We start from the raw sequence: 14,849 nt of genomic DNA on the forward strand, positions 1-14,849 counted from the left end.
ATTTGGGGATATGGACCCATTTATTTTGCTATGTAAGCCACTTTGTGAACTTTCATTTTTTGTTGAAAAAAGGCATATAATTATTACTGTGTATCCAAAAATACATGTTTCTATCTGATTTGGAGTTGACCAAGCTATCAGTAACAGAAATGGATTAAAATCTGAAGTCTTGAAATTTAGCTTCAGTCTTGAAATTTAAAATGCATCTTACTACAACCCAGTTTTGCTTTCACTGGCTGAAATCTATTGTATATTCTCAGCACCAGAATACTGAAAGGATTTATTCTATGATTTTAGATTTGAACATGTTAATGACATAGATTGTAGAGCTTGGATAGAGCAGTCAGTATACTTCTTGGACTTAGGTTCATATTTTACCTAAACCATGGATTAATTAGACAGTGATAGTAAGTGTGTGTGTGTGTGTGTGTGTGTGTGTGTGTGTGTGTGTGTGTGTGAGAGAGAGAGAGAGAGAGAGAGAGAGAGAGAGAGAATGGGGTCAAAATGTGCTTTAGATGTGTAGCCAAACTATCACCAGACACATTAATTCAGAATTAGTGCAATTGTCTAATTGAAAAATGATGTTATTTCATTTAGCCACCTGGAGTATGAACTTACTGAAAGATGAGACTATCACTGTACTAATAGCTGAAGTGGTAAGCCAAAGTTCTCCAGACTCTTTTCTAAGATTCCATGATACCTAAGGTGGTTGAGAATCCTTCATGTATACTATTAATATATACACAGCAAAATATATTTTATTTCAGAGATAAGTAACAATACTTTTTACTTACCCACGGCAGGCTGCCTGGTCACTAGTGGGTCTCCTTGGACCTATGCCAGCTGTCTCACTTGCATGAGTCTGAGGAGTCTCAGGAGGTGGGTCTGGACCAGGAAAGGGGGATAGGATCCTGTGCTGCTGCTGAGATCCACCCCCTCCCACCCCCTCCTGCCCTCAGTTCAGCCCAGTGCTCCCTGAATTCCCCTCAGCCACCTTACCTGCTCCAGTGGAGCATCCAGGAGCTGCTGGTGTGTGCATAGAGACTCCATCCATTTGCACCAGTGACTTCATAGTATATGTCAGCACCACAGCTTTTTCAATGCTGTAAGAGGACCATGAGATCTGCCACTATAAGCTCTGTGTTGGATTGGGCTGTTTATCATGAATGAATGTATTATACATTATGGTGTACACACAATTTTCTGCATGGAAGTGTGGAACATTCATCATCTGAGGTAGCCTGAGAAACAGAAGTCTGAAAAAATACTACCTTTCTCTGAAAGAAAGATACATGAAGGTAAATATATATCTGATTATATACTGTTGTTCAGATATAGTAAAGATGTACAAGATACTAAAATCTTGTTTCATGTTTACTATGAAGGGAATGGCTAAACCCTGAGACCTGACATAACGAGCTACAACATGATCTAATGAGGGAAGTGACCTACATGAACTACTTCAATGATGAAAAGGCACTGTCAATATCATTGGTAGGCAAGCGGTAGGATACCTCTGTACTGGTCAAACAAAGAGTCTGGCCTTTGACTCTTGCTTGGTCAATCATTTCAAGGCCTTGTGTCTGTTGTTCCCAAACAAAATGGAAGAAAATTCAGCTGCGGAAATTGCTAGAAGTATAATAATACCATTTTGTAAGGCTTGCTGTGTGAATATTGTGTGCAATTCCAATTAAACGAACTATATATCTGATGGCAGACATAATGAAAAACAACAGTAATGGGCAAAGTGTATACAAGGTTCTCTGAAAAGTACCCATGTTCTTTATTCTTTTTATCCTTTTATCTGGTGTCCATTTCAGATAGAATTCAGGCATTCTCACAAAATGTGTTTGTTATTTTATTATATTCTTTCCAGTCTAGCATGCAAGATGATTCATTACTGTAGCTCTGCATATATTATTCACTCCTTTGTATTATTAGCATTACCTAAATAACATCTGATGGGATGCCCTGATTAGCATGTAAATTGGACCATTTCTCCAAGGTAGTTTTGGAGTGATGGCTTACTCCTGAACACAAACAGTAAAAGGCTTGTCAAGCAAATTTAGAAGCTAAAATTTGCTCCTGAATGATTTGGATGTATTTGTCACAAACATGGAATGTTAATTATATATTCTAGTTTAAGCTATATTTTCCTATAAAGAGAGAACTGGCAAGCTGAATTTGGGAGAGAGAATAATTCCTTAGAATTGTTTCCGCACTGTCCAATGAACACTCAAGACAACAGATATGGAAGAAAGGGCCACTTTATTGCACATTAACAAGAGGAGCAGAGGCTGAGACCTGCAGTATCTGAGGCAGCGAAAGCCCCTGTGGTGCGGGGAGGCACCTCTGGGCGGTACCAGAAACCTCTGCCCCCAGGCGGGCATGCACCCGACTCCGAGTCGCGCCCTGCTGCTGGGACGGCGCGTCTCATCCATGTCTATCCCTTAAGGGGAAGGCAGCCAGACCACAGACTGCGCCACCTCGAGCCGCTGAGCCTCTGAGGTGTGCCCCGCGGTCCCAGCCAGTGCCCCGTCTAAGTCCTCGTGCCGCCAAGCCCCTGAGGACTGAAATACGGTTCTGCCCTGCCTATGCCGCCTGAAGGTGCATGCCAGAGTCCCATTCACGCCTCCTAACCTGCACCGCCTGCCCTCCTAAAGTGACCAATGGCAGCTTGTAAACAGGGGTGGTGTAACCCCCTAGCCCATAACAGTCTGGGGTAGGCAAAAAAACTGCCTACCTCTCGGCCAATCTTGGCAGGCAGCAAAAAATTCCTACCCAGCCCCAAACGGCGACCAGTTAAACTCAGACTGCCTCTAGGGCGGGCGGGCGGGTATTCCCACGGTGCCCACGTGCACAAGGAGGAAGAGGGCTGGGTCTCGTCCCCTTTTAAAGGTCCACCTTAGCTGCCCGACCCAGCCCCCTTTCGCCCTCCCTTGGGGAGGGACTCTCGTGTCCTGGCCAGGCAAAACAAACTCCAACCACCTCCTTAAAGGGGGCGATCGGGATAATTGTGGGACTTACTAAACAGAGACCTCTATACCACTCAGAACTGGATCACACATCATTTCATTAATTAACACTTGGTAGTTTAGCCCAATGTGTGAAACACCTGTTTATAATTGTATTGTGCTTGATTTGATATTGGGTATTAGAAAAGCTCTGTGTGGTGGGTAATCTGTGTGGTGAGAGTCAGGGTGGTGTAGTGGTTTGGGAGGTGGATTTAGACCTGGATGATCCAGGTTCAAATCCCCCCTCAGCCACAAAGCTTCCTGGGTGATCTTGGGCCAGTCACTTTCTCTCAGCCTGACCTATCTCACAGTTGTTGTGAGGACAAGAAGAAGAAGGGGAGCAGCAGCAGCTGTGTAAACCCCTGAGCTCTGAGCTCTTTGGAGGAAGGTGGTATAAAAATGTGAAAAATAAAATAAATAATCTGAGGTGACTGTGTGTCAAGATGCATATTACACTGAACCTTTGGGATAAGGGGGTCAATAGTTGGAACTATAGTTGGAGGGGGTCAATTTGAATTGGAGCCAAGACAGAGGGAGTGTCCAACCCTTCCCCCCCGATACTTAATCAGTTTATTTTACACACAACTCGACTTGCCCTTAATATTGATAGCTATGATTGGTGTCTGTAAATTATCCCTTCTGTGGTTAATAGCAACATCAGGAAGATGATTTTGGATTCACTGTTGCATGCTAAAAAGCAGCCATGAAGCACTTTCTGGCAGTGTGTTGAGTAGCATGCTGCAGGGGCAAGAGCAGGAAGGCTGGAGCCTTCCCATGGCCAGAGCTCCAGCCACTAATAGAGGAAGGTAAGATGGTGGGGGATGCAGGAGAGGGCAAGGGTGGAATGGGGGCAGAGAGGGGGCAAAACTGGGCAGAGGGGGCGTAATGGGCAGTGGGCTGTTCTTATGTTCTTATGTTCTAATGGGAATGGGGAGGCTGCAGGAGTTGTGGATCTGGTGGTGATGGCACAGGCCACATCCTATCCCCTCTGCCAGCAGCCTCCCTGCCCCCTTTCTCTCCCTGCATTTGCACTAGCGAAATCGCTAGCGCAGGTATGAGGAGACCCTTTGGGGAGCAGGAAGTTTATGCAGGGGTAGGTTGATTTAAATCCCCTTTCCCTGCTGAATCCACCCAGCCCGCCACTACCACCCTGGATACAGCATGTCCATTTTTGGAATGGCTGCCCCAGTGCAGAGGGGAAAGGATAGGCTTGGGCTGTTTGTCATTGAAAGTGAGTGTGGTCTAGAACAGTTCTCCAAACTGGAAATTGCTGTGTCCCATAAAAGCCCACCCTGTCCTAAGCGGCGCTTACTATTATGCCTCAGCAGCACATTTCTTTCATACTGATCTGGGCACAGGGATGCAGAATGGCAAATGCCACTCATGGGGGGGGGCTTTTTCCGAACCCCAGATGGGGTTAGGAGAGCCCTGGTCTAGAAGATAATGGTTTGGATTTGGGAGATTTGAGTACAATTCCACAAAAGGAAAGGCATTCGAACACTTGAAGTGCTCTAGCACACCAGTACTTATTCTAACATGGCAACTTGTGGAGCATTCATAATGAGCTATTTCTTATAAATGGTTTCTCCAATGAAAAAGACATGGTGAAACCATTGGTCCCAATTCAGATTGCCCAGCTTGCTACAATGTGATGTTCGCTCCACCCCAAAAATATTTGACATTGTCCTCTCTGGGGGAGGGGTGCCTAGAATAAACACCCTTTATTTTCTTTCCCAACAAGAGATCAGTGCTAATGATGCCAATGGATTGATCTACACAGTGTAGATGCACTCATAAGGCATTGGACATGGGAGCACCACCACCTCAGCACCCTTTTGAGCACGAAGGTGCATGTTTGCACTGAATATTGGGGCGATGGCTGTTAGATTCCGATTGGTGCCATTTAAATAACAAGCAAAATAAAAGAAATGCCTTCAGTTAATCCATCAACATGACTAGAGAAAATACGGCTTAGAAATAATAGAACAATGAGGTACACTTTTGGAACAGAGGACTGGAAAATGAGCAACATACCTTATTAATGCAAGTAATCTTTTCCTAACAGCTGGGAAATGCAGCAAACTCTTAATATACCTATAATCCTAACGCACTCTTTTGCTGTCTTTGCAGGCAGACCAGTCATGATTGTGGTTGAATACATGGAGAATGGATCCCTTGACTCCTTTCTACGGGTAAGGTGTCATTTTCTCAGGACGTTTGAATAAGCAGCCATTCTAAGTAAAGATTCTAAATCATTTATCATACATTAATTTTTACATAATGTTATTCATGGATTTTTAGCTGAAGAGAAGCATTTTCCCCAGGGTGCACTACTTACATACAGTGATACATTAGAGCATAACTAGAAAAAAAAGATTTAAACTTAAGAATATAATTGATTCCTTCTACAAATTCACTTTCCATATTTAGCAAAACGAATTTCAAATGGTGCTATGAACAAAAAGAGAAATTGGAATGCAAATGCCTTGCCATTTTTTTCCTTTTTTGTTAGAGTGGTATAGCTCAGCTCAGTGACTGATTTGTAATTATTTACAGTTACTTGCCTTTAACAAATAGAGTTACAAACCAGTGAAGTGATCTGATGATAACTTTGTTCCACTTACGGTCAGTTGCTGAACTTCTGTAAATAATTGTGGAAAGCAGGGACAGGAAATGGCAACAGAATTTGATATTAATACCAACCATGCCTCCTACACTGTAAATCATTATTTATGATTTACAATGTAGATCTGCATCGTTCTAATAGTGCAGGGAGTGATTTGTGCTGACTTACAGCCCAATCCTGAGCTACCCAGTGCACGGGCTGCAGCGGCGTGGAAAATGGCTGCAGCTGCATCCAGCACACCCCAGGCAGTCGCCACCAACTCCTCAAGAGAAAGGGACTTTCGTGCCTTTTCCCTGGGTACAGCGAGTATCCCAACAATGGGGCTACTTGATTCTACAACTTGAGGGTTGTCATAGAATTCAGAGCCTTCATGTCGGGCAGACAGCCCAACACAGAGGCTCAGGATTCAGAGAAGCTTTGCTCCACAGGTCCTGCCTCCCTTCTACCCCACTCCCCCCAGCACACCTCCTCCCCACCCTCTCTCCTCCTCCCCCCGCCCCAGAACACCTCCTCTCCACCTCCCCCCATGCCCCACCTACCTCTTTGCTATCCGGCAGTCCACACAACTGCTGAGCGTTCCGGGGCAGGGGGAGGGCGGTCAGAGGGCAGTCCCAGGAACGGGCAGGGGGAGCAGGAGGTGGGGCTGGGATCCGGCAGTTATGCCAGATCCCAACCCTGTTCCCTGAGCAGCTTCAAGCCAGTCCACTCTCCTTGGATTTGTGCCACCTCAGGAGGTGGTGCAAGTCTGAGGAGATCCATTGAGGCTGCAGTGGCTTACCCAGAGGTAAGGGGAAGAGTTTCCCCTTACCTCTGGCTGAGCCACTTTGGGCACCTATCCTGCGCTGGATACAGTGCAAGCCTTTTGGCTTGCCTGTTCCAGCGCAAGACAGGATTGCTCCCTTAGAATGCCAGAAATTATGGCACTACAATACGACAGCAGTCCTTATGCCAAGTCATACATTTATATGCTTTTAAATTAATGGGAAATGTAGAATACAAGTATATGAGCCTAACCATTATAAACAGTTTTTTGGGGGAACCATTTACACAACAGTCTCTCCAGAGCTATTTTTTGATCTACGGCATCTAGCAATGTGGGTCACCTGAACAACATGATTAGAATAATGTTGTTTCCTTACTGACATTTAAATTACTAATGTTCAGACTTTGGTAATGGAGAGCTAACTCTAGAGAGTCAGAATTTAGATTTTTGGTGTGTCAGACAGTAAAGCACTAAACCTGCGTCCCGTTGTCATTATAAAGATTGATAGAGCTGTGTGCCATAGTTCTTTGGTGATGCCACACTCTAAATCTTTGTATAGTCATTTCCTGTAGCTTCATGTACACATTAAATTAGAAGCATGGGCAGGTCCGGCCAAAGACATTTTGCTTCCTGAGGCAAAAAAACAACAACAAATGGTATCCTCACATCCACACTCGGTTACTGGAGGAGGGGGACAGGACAGGGCAAAGTTCCACACTGGCTTGCCTGTCCATACACATTCTCCAAATGGAACTAAAATTCTGCATAGAGTCATTCATTTCTAGCTTCTGGGACATTCTTAGGGGGGAAAATGTAACCATTTTCATTCACATTAGCAAATGGTTGTGAGATCATGGTGGACCTTGAAAGAATGGTCAGAGAGTAGAAGGGGGTTGTATGCACCTTGTTAATACCCATTTAGTATATCAGTGGTGATACGAAAAACCATTTGAAAGTATTAGTGCAAAAGTGAATAAGCAGAATTCCATGATGATGTTTGTGGAGAAGGGTAGAGAGACAGCATGACAATTTTCAAAAGCAGAGAAGAAAGCAATAGTGTTAAGCAAGAAAATCAACTGAATTTGAAGCAGGGAACAAGAGAGAAATGAAAGTTCCTTAGCAAAAGGAAAGGCAAACAAAGATGATGCATATTGTTTGAAGGCCAGAAAGATAATTATGAAATATAAGACAGGGTGGGAATTTATCCTAACAGTATATACACCCTTGATAATAACATTTATAATAAACCTTTTACAATATATGTAATACCTCATCTTTACAAATACAGCTTCATCTACCTTCAGTTCACCATTGTTTTTGCAACTGAAATTTGCAATCTGTGGCTACAATCCTATGCATACTTACCATGTACTAAGCCCCAGTGAATATTTTGTGACTTACTTTTGAGTAAACTTGCCTAGGATTGCACTGTGTATAACTCACTTTCCTGGATATATTCAACATCAAACAAGATTTCAGTGTTAATTGGCTTCCTTGATGTCTGCTTTTAGAATGTGGCATTTTGTGTGCTTATTGACATGTGACAGATGGAGTCACGTGTAGGGAGTAGTGGTGCTCACAACAGTACATATTACTGTTTCAGGCATTTCTTTATTTCTCTCAGTTATATGCTACTATATACACTGCTTTTTCTTGGATAAGGTGTGGTTTATCAGTTTAAATGTCATTTGATATGGTTTTGGGATTACATTCAGTATCTGAAAGGAAAGTAAGTATTTCATCTCAATAGCAATTAATAATTAGCAGAGCAAGAGACTGAAAGTTCTACACAGTATTTAAAAAGAAATCACTTTACCACTTTTAAAAAACGTTATTCCCTGCCCGTTGCTTGAAGACTAAACTTTGAAATGTCTTTGTGCGAGTACAAAAAAGTACTCTGTGAGTTTCTCTAAACCATAATAAACTGTTACATTTACAAGGGTTTTTTATCTAATGATCTCAAAGGATTTCACAAAGTCAGTATTTCATGTGTAATAACACCTTTTTATAGCTTCAAGCACTTTTATAGAAATATAATAAAAGGTAAAGCCAAAAGACTAAAAAGCAGCTTGAAAAGATTACACTTCAACATGTCGTGCTTCTCTGTTGTCTTTTCAAAATTCCCTACATATAAACCAGTGGTTTGTTTATCAGAAATTGATGAGTTTGGTTGTAGTACCTGAAAGAAAGCACATTCAGAGGTAATTGTTTAATGTTACTCGAGGAAATATTTGGCTCTTCTCAAGGTAAAGCATAATAACACAACAGCATTGCAGACTGGCGTGCTGCTCTGGGGCACGTTGGGCATCCTGACAACCCCTCCGCCCCCACGCCTCTGCCCTGGAAAGAATTGCAGTGATGTGGTGACATCACCACAATTATTTTTGGCAAGCTTAGGGCCAGGCTGGTTGTATCCTAACCCCCATCCCAAGCCTGAAAGCCCTACACAGGACTACTCAGTCCTGCACCAGTGATTTAGCTGGTGCAGATCCAAGCAGGCTGGAGCTGTACACAGGGTAAAGGAACAAATGTTCCCTTACCCTGAGGAGACCTCTGGCCTGTTCAGTTTCAGCACTGGATACAGCATACACTGGGCTGTGTGGCCCCGCTGTGCCAGTGCTGAATAGGATTGGGCTGTAGCTGTACTGATGAGAGTCACCCAGATTACAACATAAGAACATAAGAACATAAGAACATAAGAACAGCCCCACTGGATCAGGCCATAGGCCCATCTAGTCCAGCTTCCTGTATCTCACAGCGGCCCACCAAATGCCCCAGGGAGCACACCAGATAACAAGAGACCTCATCCTGGTGCTCTCCCCTACATCTGGCATTCTGACTTAACCCATTCCTAAAATCAGGAGGTTGCGCATACACATCATGGCTTGTACCCCATAATGGATTTTTCCTCCAGAAACTCGTCCAATCCCCTTTTAAAGGCGTCTAGGCTAGACGCCAGCACCACATCCTGTGGCAAGGAGTTCCACAGACCGACCACGCGCTGAGTAAAGAAATATTTTCTTTTGTCTGTCCTAACCCGCCCAACACTCAATTTTAGTGGATGTCCCCTGGTTCTGGTATTATGTGAGAGTGTAAAGAGCATCTCCCTATCCACTCTGTCCATCCCCTGCATAATTTTGTATGTCTCAATCATGTCCCCCCTCAAGCGTCTCTTTTCTAGGCTGAAGAGGCCCAAACGCCGTAGCCTTTCCTCATAAGGAAGGTGCCCCAGCCCCGTAATCATCTTAGTCACTCTCTTTGCACCTTTTCCATTTCCACTATGTCTTTTTTGAGATGCGGCGACCAGAACTGGACACAATACTCCAGGTGTGGCCTTACCATCGATTTGTACAACGGCATTATAATACTAACCGTTTTGTTCTCAATACCCTTCCTAATGATCCCAAGCATAGAATTGGCCTTCTTCACTGCCGCCGCACATTGGGTCGACACTTTCATCGACCTGTCCACCACCACCCCAAGATCTCTCTCCTGATCTGTCACAGACAGCTCAGAACCCATCAGCCTATATCTAAAGTTTTGATTTTTTGCCCCAATGTGCATGACTTTACACTTACTGACATTGAAGCGCATCTGCCATTTTGCTGCCCATTCTGCCAGTCTGGAGAGATCCTTCTGGAGCTCCTCACAATCACTTCTGGTCTTTACCACTCGGAAAAGTTTGGTGTCATCTGCAAACTTAGCCACTTCACTGCTCAACCCTGTCTCCAGGTCATTTATGAAGAGGTTGAAAAGCACCGGTCCCAGGACAGATCCTTGGGGCACACCGCTTTTCACCTCTCTCCATTGTGAAAATTGCCCATTGACACCCACTCTCTGCTTCCTGGCCTCCAACCAGTTCTCAATCCACGAGAGGACCTGTCCTCTAATTCCCTGACTGTGGAGTTTTTTCAGTAGCCTTTGGTGAGGGACCGTGTCAAACGCCTTCTGAAAGTCCAGATATATAATGTCCACGGGTTCTCCCGCATCCACATGCCTGTTGACCTTTTCAAAGAATTCTATAAGGTTTGTGAGGCAAGACTTACCCTTACAGAAGCCATGCTGACTCTCCCTCAGCAAGGCCTGTTCCATAATTCCATAATTTCCATGTGAGGCATTGATATATATTCATATATAGTTGCTTGAGGAAAAGTGTGAAGTTTTTCTTGAGGTGGACTGGTGAAGTTTTCAGAAATATATCCAACATTTATTTTTATTGTATACATGATCTACATTTACTGAGAGATATGTTTCCCAATAATAAATTATTACCAATTTCCAATAAATTGGTTACATTGTTTACCTTTTTGGGATTTTATGTAATAAATTAGTCTAGCTACAATAGCACATTCCATTTTTCTCATTCCTTAAAGGTGGGTAATATTTAATATAAAGGATCTTTGCTGCACATGTCATCTTTTTTAAAAAAAAATAAATTCCTGATAATTTCTAGCTTGTGTTTTTGTACAAGTTAATAAAAGTAGCATGGGATCCAATTTCACCAATACTGTATGTTTGTCACTCTTGCAATTATATTCCTAACCTTTAATCGGTATTTCTGGACAAAGTGGATGATATCTTAAAGGGACAATGCTTTTTTCTTAGCAGGCATTTTATTTCAAGATAAATATCAAGGAAGCCTGATTAACATTTGGAGTAAAATAATATAGAAAGAACACCTTTTATTGCTGCAGCTCAGTACTGTCCGGCATAATGCAAAACATAATTAAACAAAGCATATTATTAACAACAGGCTGTACAGCAAAGCTTATTACCAAACTTGAATTCCTAAAGTCAAATTCGAACAGGCCAAGGAAATGAAGTGAAAAATATTTTTTTCTGTAAGGAAGAAGTGTCAGAATATATTGCTCTTCAGTGAAGCAGCCATTATGTTATTCCCAGTACAGTCTTGCCATTAACCTCATCCTTCTTGTCAGCTAGAGGTTACGTGCTGCCATAGAAGCCCACGTTAAATTAATATTGGGGAAAGTGAAAGAGTTCCATAGAATGAAGGCACAAAGTGTATGCTATAAATCCATCTAGCATAACCTCTCTAGTCAGAGCATTTGGGTGGATGGGTGGGGATGCCAGATGCCACTGCAAAGTTTAATAGTGCCCATCTTTATTTATCTGCTGTAGGAGATGCTAAAAATGAGTACTTGCTCCCTCACGGGCAGGATGCACGTGTGCCCTCTTTTCTTCCTTGTAGTATAAGCGGTGCTTACAGCAAAACAGTAGCATTCTCCCCCTCCTTTTTTTTCCTTTTGGCTTTGAAAACATTTTCTCTCTTATTTTTGAAAAGTCATACCCTAGGATTTTACTTTGATTTACAACATACCCTAAAATTCAAGGTGAGTTTTAATATTTTTCTATCAACCTAGGAACAGACAACAGATTTTTCAGAGAGGTGGGGTGACAGAGACAGGGTTGTCCATAGTATGCAGGCTTATGCCAAAATAATTTCTTTTCTCACCATTGTCAGTGGATAGTCCTGGATATCACAGCTGCAGCAGTAGGGCAAAGACACTGTGCTGGTAGAGATAGATATATCATCAGAGATGAATAAAGAGGTCCCAGTCCTTGAGTCCTGGGACCCCTATATAGACTCCCATATATTTCAAGCGTTAGCAAAAATTACTCATATAGAGTTTCTTTTAGAATACTAAAGGCTAAAGATGTTCATGCATTCCATCATACATCATATGAGTAAGTCTGCACAGATGCTGTCATTTTGGTTAACAGCTTGTGAGGATAAGAAGCAGTACATTGTGACTCACTGTGTGTTGAAGGATGCTCTGAAATATTAACTGCAATTACTGTAGGCTCAAGCACAATGTGTGAACTGAAACATCAGATTCTCAGGACCCTGCTATGGCACAATCAAAACCATTCTGTTTTTTTGGACTCTTACTCCACAGTCAAACGCTAGATGATATTATAGTGTGATATAAATGACATGCATAGCTCACATCGATAGCCATCAAGCCACATGCAAGCCACCAGCTACATTTTGTAGCCTGCAAGATACTTGATAACTCACTCATGTTTTTGCATTCCCAGGCAGGGAGCAAAATCAAGGAGTTTTGGAATGGGCAGCATTTGGCTTGGTAGATCATGTTGTGCAGGCCTAATGTGATTATGTGTAACTCTACACCAGTGGTTCCCAACCTTTAGGAGCTCAGGGACCACTAAGGCAAAATTTGGAGATGGCAGGGACCCCATGCACCCCCCCCCAGCACATAAAAAATACAATTGAATTTGTAATACATAAGAAGATTACTTAATAATTAATGTGATGGTTGTGCTTGCATTTGCTTCACTAGCTGTGAAAGTCTTGGGTTTACATGGAATACATGGAACACAAAATAATTCCTCCCCAACTCAGAGGTTTTCATACCCACCCAATTCAATCCATTCTCTTTTCCCCCACACCAGACCACATTACGCACAGCCCTTGCCTCTTTTAAGTGTGGAAAAACACCTCAAAAAGGGAGAGGGTAAGCACAAGGGGATTATAGGCAAGTCATGCAAGGTAGTTAAATGAGCCAACAAAAAGCACACACATCCCTCCACAGTTCCTGTTACACAGCCCTGGCCCTGCTTCCCCCACTTGTGAGTCCAGAGTCCTCAGGAAAGTGTTCAACACAATTTAGGGAGGTCGGTCCTGAAGGAGAAGCGCCAGCTCAGAGCGACATCTCAGAATGGCTGCTGCATATCTCAGGAAGAAAAGTCCTTTTGGTGTGCACTGTAAGGTCTTTAGGGGGGAAAGCCTCTCTTCACTTCCTGTTCTAATTGTTGTCATGCTCTAGCTGTGGACTACTTTGGCTGTAGGCTGCAGCCACAAAACAACAGCTGCCTACTCTGCCATTAGTCTGTGGAACTCCTTGCCCCAAGATGTGATGATGGTGTCTAGACTAGATGCCTTTAAAAAGGGATTGGAGAAATTTCTGGAAAAGTCCATCACAACCCCATTACTAACAGCCCCATTCTAGGCATGTCTACTCAGAAGTAAGTTCCATTATAGTCAATGGGGCTTACTCCAAGGTAAGCATTCATAGGATTGCAATCTGAGGAGATAGGGGAACTGGCCAAGTGTGGGGTGGGGAAGGGCTCCCCATGGACAAAGCTGCTGCTGCTCTCTGAAGAGGAAAAGTCAGGGGTTACACCTGCTGTACTTGGCTACAGTGGTGCCTGTTCTGCAACTTCTGGAATTGCTTCTCCCCAGGTGGGCAACTTGCAGTAAAACAGCAGAGATGCTGCCTGTTTCCCTCTCCAAAAGGGGTGCAAAAACCTGGTTGCCTGGATCCCTTGCTCCACCCCTGGGCGTTAGAAGAGCACATCCAGAGGGCCCAATCCTGCCAACTGGGGAAGGGGTACCAGGGCTGGGGGTTGAGCATATTGTTTCTCTCCTCTCCTGCTGCCACACTGCCTCCAACTTCCTTCCTCTGTATTCCCTGGCCAGCTGGAGTCTGCACTCCCAGGAAAATCACATCCAGAGAAACCCACTCCCAAGGAAACCCCCCCAGCCAGCCAGCCAGCGATGCCTTTGGGAGCCTGTTCCTTCTCCTCCTCATTACTCCCATTCCTTCCCTCCTCCAGCCCCCCCCTCTACCCACCCGCCCGCCCACAAAAGGGATTCCCTAGGCTGGCTTGAGTCCTGATCTGACTACTGAGAAACCAGGCTGCCAGGGCTCACCTGAAGGCACAGGGTCAAGGAATGGAGGCAGCAGGCTCTAGGCAGCAGGTGGCAGGGCACCTCTCCTCTGCATGCAGCTGAGCCAGGAGGCTGCACAAACACACATGCACCTTACAAGGCACCTGTGCTTCACTTTTTTGCTTGTCTGGGCACTCACAGACAAGGAGGGAAGGGAGGTGGAGGGGGGAGGCAGGAGATGAGAAAGGCTATGCTCTTATTGGCTCTGAGCTGTTCTGATTGGCTGCTGGCGCTGCAGAGGCTTTTTTTCTGCCTGGAAAGGCATTTCTACCTGGAAGGGCAGGAGGTCTGGAGGGTAGAGCCTCCTTTAGCCCGAAGATGACATCAGAAGGTCGCCAGTTCCAGGACACCAGGAGCTCCCTGAACAGCTGAGAGTGGCAAGACCTTGAAGCAGCTGACAAGCCCAGCTGAGTGATTCCACCTGCTCTTGGTGTGAGCAGGAAGCGTCTTGGCTGCCCTCCATGTGAGAGATGGAGCTGCTTGTCAGACTGCATGGGAGAACTGGAGGCCAGACCAAACCAGGAAGATCCATTCTGAAATGTTGTTGGTTCTTAAAAGAGAGAACCTTTATGATTGTAAAAATCCCCTGGATTTAGAAACACCTGCCTATGTAAACCACCTTGAATAAAGTCAGAGGAGTAATCCAATGACCAGAAAGGCAGTATATAAATACCTAGTTATTAGTTATTATTTTTTTTCTTTTTTTCACCAGAGATGTCGCGGACCACCTGG

At 44.1% G+C, this 14,849-nt stretch overlaps 1 protein-coding gene across 2 annotated transcripts in view; it reads left to right on the plus strand.

Moving 5' to 3' along the window:
* Positions 1-14,849, plus strand: part of EPHA6 (EPH receptor A6) — a 499,677-nt gene that overhangs the window by 424,428 nt on the left and 60,400 nt on the right. For both annotated transcript variants that reach the window (XM_066619606.1, XM_066619607.1), the window contains one exon: positions 5,145-5,206. In XM_066619606.1, the coding sequence (XP_066475703.1) occupies positions 5,145-5,206 (62 nt within the window). The remainder of the gene's footprint in view (positions 1-5,144; positions 5,207-14,849) is intronic.

This window comes from Tiliqua scincoides, chromosome 3 (assembly GCF_035046505.1).
Source record: "Tiliqua scincoides isolate rTilSci1 chromosome 3, rTilSci1.hap2, whole genome shotgun sequence".
Lineage (NCBI taxonomy): Eukaryota > Metazoa > Chordata > Lepidosauria > Squamata > Scincidae > Tiliqua > Tiliqua scincoides.